The sequence below is a fragment of the Manacus vitellinus genome, unplaced genomic scaffold (genome assembly GCF_001715985.3).
Source record: "Manacus vitellinus isolate BGI_N305 unplaced genomic scaffold, ASM171598v3 scaffold_43_pilon, whole genome shotgun sequence".
Lineage (NCBI taxonomy): Eukaryota > Metazoa > Chordata > Aves > Passeriformes > Pipridae > Manacus > Manacus vitellinus.
In genome coordinates, this window is record NW_021940560.1 from 1516899 (window position 1) to 1523366 (window position 6468).

The 6468-nt window shown below is 45.8% G+C and overlaps 1 protein-coding gene across 1 annotated transcript in view; it reads left to right on the forward strand.

The window, feature by feature from the left end:
• The window catches only part of CACNB4 (calcium voltage-gated channel auxiliary subunit beta 4), a 74633-nt gene that overhangs the window by 56786 nt on the left and 11379 nt on the right, over positions 1 to 6468 (forward strand). Inside the window, exons 4-9 of the mRNA XM_029962188.1 lie at positions 1092 to 1222; positions 2058 to 2134; positions 2457 to 2476; positions 2586 to 2666; positions 4381 to 4439; positions 6400 to 6464. Of these exons, the coding sequence (XP_029818048.1) occupies positions 1092 to 1222; positions 2058 to 2134; positions 2457 to 2476; positions 2586 to 2666; positions 4381 to 4439; positions 6400 to 6464 (433 nt within the window). The remainder of the gene's footprint in view (positions 1 to 1091; positions 1223 to 2057; positions 2135 to 2456; positions 2477 to 2585; positions 2667 to 4380; positions 4440 to 6399; positions 6465 to 6468) is intronic.

The following is a 6468-nucleotide window of genomic DNA, read 5'->3' on the forward strand; positions in this document are numbered from 1 at the left end:
ATCCCATGTTTAGGGCCATCACTCAGAGCTCCATGACCTGCTCATGGAAGAAGGATTCCCATGTTCCAGCTGTACATTTAGAACCAGAACAGAGCAGGGAATGCCCTTGCGACTCACGTTTTACAGTGGTACAACCCATGGATTGATTTCCTAGAATCCCAAACTGGTGTAGGTGAGAAAGACCTTAAAGCCCATCCAATCCCAACCCCTGCCATGGGCAGGGACACCTTCCATTATCCAGGTTGCTCCAGTCTGGCCTTGGACACTTCAGGGATGGAGAGTCCACAACCCCTCTCTGATTTCCAGTAACAGAACATTGTACCCTGAAGGATTTATCTGCTTTACAGGCTGTAAATAGTTCCATTGCCTTAACACGCTTAAAACTGAGCTTTGCCTCCTGACACTGTTCTTCAGCATGAACAACAGCTGGTTTAAGAGTTGGGATGGTAAAATAAGGGCACCTCTTGCACAAATAACACCTGCAGCAGGAGGGCAGGTTTCCAAGGTGAGGGGGTGAGGACTGCACTTCCCTGGGCTGTGTGTGTTAATAGGTGTGTGTGCATGGGTTCATGTTAATACCTGTGCATGGATGCGTTAATAAAAAGCAAATAAATAATGAAAAGCTGAGGCTCCGTGTTTCAGAGTCACCATCAGGCACTGCTGCACCTTGACAACGGGGACACGGGATTTCTGTGTCTCTGCAAGAGCTTAAGTGCTCGAAAACAAGAGCCGGGGCCGTGAGCATTGTTAAGAGAGATGGCTGCGATAGCTCTTGGCTCCGGGCTCGCAAACAAAACCCCCTCACTCGCTGCTCTTGATGACTCCGGAGTCAGCTGAGAGAAGCACTGAGGGGCCTAATGAAGCAGAACAGACCCGAAGGTTTTCAGATATTTTTCTTCAAAAGCTCTGCTGGCAGCAGCTACAACAAATCCTTTGCCACACGAGATCCGTCAGGGTCCTGCTTTTCGCCTTTCCATCGTTAGGGTCGGGTCAGACTTTCAACACTGCAGAAAAACTCGAGTTGCCACAGGTTAACGACAACATTAAATGTTACACTCCCGAGCTGACGCCGTGACCTTTCTGTGCTGCAGAAATACAACAACGACTGGTGGATAGGGCGGCTGGTGAAGGAGGGCTGCGAGATCGGCTTCATCCCCAGCCCGCTGCGCCTGGAGAACATCCGCATCCAGCAGGAGCAGAAGAGGGGCCGTTTCCATGGAGGGTGAGGGCGCTGCGGCCTCGGGAAGCAGTTAAAGTGTTTCTGGCGCCGGGCAGCGTTTGCAAAGGTCACCCGGCGCTGCTTTATTGCGGTGCCTCGGCACGCCTGGGTTTGGGATCCCCGCTGGAAATAGGTATTTGCAGAGAACAGGCGGGGGAGATGCTGATGGGGAGAAACAGGAAAAGCTGTGTTTGACTTGAGGGAAGAGCAGTAATTCAGTGTGAGTGGTAATGACAGCAATTTCTCGCAGTTTTGTGTCCCCGTGGTCAGCTCAGTGCTCAAAGATTCCCTGATTTTTTTTCCCCAGCTTTTCTCAAGGTTGTGGCCTTTTTCTTCCTTTTGTTTTTTTTTTTCATTCTCTCCATTTCAGCCCAAACCAGACTTTTCAAAGTTCCTGACTTTTTTCATTCAACTTCCTTTTATCCTTCACGTCCCAGCCTGGGCTTTCTGGGGCTCCACCCTGCCAGAGCTGGAGATTGCAAATCCCTGGGAAAATACAAACTTGGTCAGGGAGGTAAAGCTGAGGAAGGAAGTGTTTCCAGAACGACTGAACAGCATCAGCTGTGCTCCTTCCAAATTGCTTTTATGATTTTTGAAATAACTTCAGAGGGTCTCTGTGGACAGGGAGAGGATTACCTGGTTCAGTGAGGCACTCCTGGATTTGCATGATAAAATTCAAAGTTACATTTAAAATAAACAGTTTGTTTTTTAACACCTTTGTTAGGCAGAGTCACAGAGATCTCTGTTGCCTTGGGATTCCTCATGGGGCAGATTCTCCCCAAAACCTCCCACATTTTCATCTCTGGGTGCCTTAACAGGGCTCTTTCTGCTCCCACAGGAAATCCAGTGGGAATTCTTCTTCAAGCCTTGGAGAAATGGTTTCTGGCACGTTTCGGGCCACACCTACTGCCACAGGTAAGACAAGATGTTATTTAGGGGAGCTCTTGTTGTTCTGTTTTCAAAACCACCCCTGAAAAATGCAGGTTTTCCCCTTAGCCGAGTGATTCAGATGTTTTCCAGCAAAGTGCTTGTGTGTGTGGAGGGGGAGGAGGGAAAACAGCTGTTTCTGGCCACGCAGGAGTTGTTGAGGGGCTGGGATAAACCTTGGGAAGAGTGGCAGCTGCTCCAGAATGGACAGAAGGACCAGTTTAAACAGGGAGAGAATTCCCAGTGCATGGACAGAGGGGTTTCTGTTTGCACTGGGGTGTTTTAACCGAGTTCTCCTTTGGTCTTCCAGCAAAACAGAAACAAAAAGTGGTAAGTAGTGCTTTTGCTTTCATTTTATTTCATTCTAATCCACAATTCCCAGGATTTTCCTACGGATCCTGTTGGATAAATGACCTGAAGGGTTGTTTTCTTCTTCTAGACAGAGCATATTCCCCCCTACGATGTAGTGCCATCCATGAGACCTGTTGTCTTGGTGGGTCCATCACTCAAAGGCTATGAGGTACTTGCCATTAATTACTGTTTAATTACCTGTAATCTCCCTTAGTAATGCAGGGTGTGGGCCAGTGCAGCTGGTTGTGATAACTTAAAGTGACCTTTGCTTAAATAATTACCCAAAATGTTCTGTAAGCACCAAGAGCTTTACTTGGAGCTTGCACTGCACATCCACTCCTTCCAGTGCACTTATTCCTGATTAAACCAAGTCAGAAAAAGAGAATTTGTGTTCTCTACAAGGCAGAGTTGGAGCAGTCAAATTAAAGAGCTGGACTCCTCCCCACGTGTAACATTTTAGTCAAACCAGCACATGCTTTGAACTTAATTAGCAAAAAAATTTTCAGGGAGCTTCCTTACTGTTCTCTTTTCCTTTTGCCAGTATTGCAAATGTATTTGCAAAGAATCTTTAACCCTCCTAAGGGGTTTGCCACCGTTCCACGTGGGAGTGGGCAGGATAACGTGCCCAGAAAACCAGGACACCCCTTTTTTGGGCTGCTGCAGATTGAAGTGAGCATTTCCCACGTGCCAAGTGAGCAGTTGGGTGAACTTCCCCATCTGTGAGTGTTGTGCTGAACCAGGAGCTAAATGAACATCAAATCAAAGCTACACTTCATTAAGCTTAATTAATGTTGGTGGTGCTTTACAGGATATTGTTAAACACACTGGAATGGCTCTTTTTGGAAGATTGCAACGTGGTGCCATTACTGGAGTAATAATGTTGTTATACTGAGGGGTTTTTGTAAGAATCTTTGAAGGTGCAGTTCATCAAAGCAAGAACTTCATGTTCTTTGCTGCCTTTGAATTTTGTGGTGAAGTTTTTTTGACAGGAGTAAATTCCATCTGTGCTGCACCACAGATCAATTTGCCTCTCAAGTCTGAGGCTGTTTGTTAATCAAAACCTCCTCAAATATTTGAAATATTCAATATTTAAATAATTTGAAATACCCAATATTCAAATATTTGAAGTACTCAATATTCAAATATTTCCATTCCGCCTTTTTTTTTTTCCTGAAAGAAAACAATACTAAACACGACATCTTGAACATATAAATGTGTCTAAATGTTAACACAGGATATTAATTTAAATTACAAACAGTGGTCTGCATAAGAGAAATGCTTGATCTTACTTTGCAACCTTCATGGGGAAACTATTTGGAGTAATTTTTTTTTTCCTGGCTAAATTCTGAAGGACCCAGTTAGAAGGAGAGAAATAAAGTGGCAGAGGCCTGAGGGGGCTTTGATGGAGCTCCTGGCAGGTAACAGTTGTCAGCCCTGGGAAGGACAAGGAGCCTGATCAATAGTGGGGATTCCAGAGGTGCCAGGTCATGGCCAGCAGTGGGAACATCCCATTTCTGTCTCTCTGAGAGGAGTGTTCTCTGGGGGAACAGTCACCCACCACCATAAATCTTGCACCTGCAGTTTGAAGGCAACCCTGAGAATGTCACTGCAGGTTAAAACCCCAAATAATCTGTTCAACCTGAGTGTCCCACCTGGTTGTGCCGTGTTTGGGAATGAGACTCTGGAAATGGGCTGCTGTGGGAGGGGGTGAGGAACAGGCAGGGCAGGGCAGGAGCAGCCAGGAATGATTGCTGCCCATCAGAGGGATTGATTGTTGGCCATATCCTTACCTTCTACTCACCTCTTTCCTTCCTTTTCCTTCCTTTTCCCTGCTTTTCCTCGCTGTCCACCCTCCCTGTCCCCCCCTCCTGCCCTCTGCCAAGGTGACAGACATGATGCAGAAAGCTCTCTTTGACTTCCTGAAGCACAGGTTTGATGGCAGGTGAGGAGCACTGCCCTGCTCGTGCTGCTTTGCCCACGTGTTACTAACATTCCAGTGGGGTGTTCTTCATTTTGGATGCATGTTCCAGTCTTATTCACTGCCCTTTCTTCACCACTGAGGAGTGGAACACAACTAACATCTCACTGTCTCCATTTCTGCTGGGTCTGGGGCAGGATTTCTCAGTTTAACACAATAATTCCTTTGCAGTAGTTTCCCCAACACCTGAGAAGAATCAGCTCTTAAGATATTCTTTATTTAAGCCTTTATTTTGGCTGCTCTGAGCAGTCAAAAATAACCAGAAAAGGCAGTTTGAAGAAAAAAATGCTGAGAAATAAAATATAGAAAAATAAGTTTGTCAGTGCTTAAAAAAAAAATATAAGGAGGGTTCATTCTCAGCTGGAGCACAGGGAATATTTCCTGGGGAGCTGTGAGGAGGATAATTTGGATTTCTTTGCTAGGAGCACAGGCTTGTCCATGGCATCTCTGCCTCTTCCCTGGGTAAGTGACTGCTGCACCTTTGGGATGTTCTGCCCTTCCTTCTTCCCAGTTTGTTCAGAATATTCTAACTGGGAAAAGGAGCTTACACTGTTCTAGCCAGTATATAACACTAAGTCAGGTTAGAAATACCTAAACCATTGGCACTGGGACAGGGAAAATCATGTGGAGAAGAGCTGGAGCAGGATTTATGGAGTTTTGGGAGCTGAACTGATACAGAAACAGCTCAGACAAAACGTTTAATGATCAACTTCTGTGCAAAATAATCTCCTCTCCTGCCCTGTTTGGAGCTACCCAGTTCAAGTGATTTTCTGGGAATCCTAATTCCATTAGCAGTATTGGCAGCTGGATCAGGTGGAGTGTGGGATTTCAGCATTGGAAGGTTAAGTGGCACCAGCAAACTGATACCATTGATTTTTGCTCTGAGTAACTTCAGAAAAGCTGCTGCTTGGTCCTCCTGCCAACTTTTATGGCTTTGTGGTCTTTCTCCTCCCCCCTCCCTTTTCTATTTCTTTCTTTCCATCTCTTCTGCAGTTTTGTGACAGGTCCATGTTCCCAAGAAAAGAACTGACTGTCCAAGGAAAAGCCTTTCAAAAGGCTGCAGTGGGACTTGGCTCCTTCCCCACCTCTGAATTCCCTGTGCTTTGCCAGCTCCTTCCTTTGTAACTGCAGCCTCCTCTTCTGCCCAGGGAACCAAAGACCCACAATCCATTAATTTCTATTTTAAATTAATTTATACTTTTGGTCTCTGCTGTATTTTCTGGTAATACATTTATTTGTGAATTATTTAGAAAAATACCTGTACTTCTTTTGAACCCTCCATCTGATGATTTCACTGGGAGCTGCATAAACCTCAGGTTTTGTGGGAAAGCTGCTGGTCATTCCCAGCTTGCTTCCTTTTCATTATTCATGGCTCTTTGGCTCATCCCAGGCCTCCTAAATGGATTTTACGTGAAGGGATCGTGTGGTGTTTGTTTGATAACATTTTGTCTTGTCAGTTCAAGTAAATCTGAATCAGTTCAGGTAAATCAAGTAGATCAAGTGAAAAATCACTTCCCTTCAGTGAAGGAGGTTCAGTGAAGTTAAACTTAAGTTTAAGCAATGCAAGGAGCTGTGGTTTAACTTCTTTTTCTCTTGTTCATCCAAGTCAGACCCGTGTAACTTGTGATATTCGTGGGACTGTGTAAGTTCATGTAGGAGAGGAGTGAGTTGGGAGGAGGGAAGTTAATTAATGCACTAAGAATGGCAGAAACTACATCCCAGAGTCTCCAGTAGCTCAGGGAAGGGAAAATCCCTCACAGTTCCCCAGCACTTCCCTTCAGTTGTTCTGGAGTGATGACAGAACTCAGCTGGAAGACGTGTCTGAGGGGTGTCTGGGTGGGTTTGCCCTCTGGAATGGGATGTGCCTGCAAATCCTGCAGATCTGAGCCCTGTGCTTGTGCTGTGCCCGTGTTCCCTGTGCCAGGATATCCATAACCAGGGTGACAGCTGACATCTCCCTGGCCAAGAGGTCTGTGCTCAACAACCCCAGCAA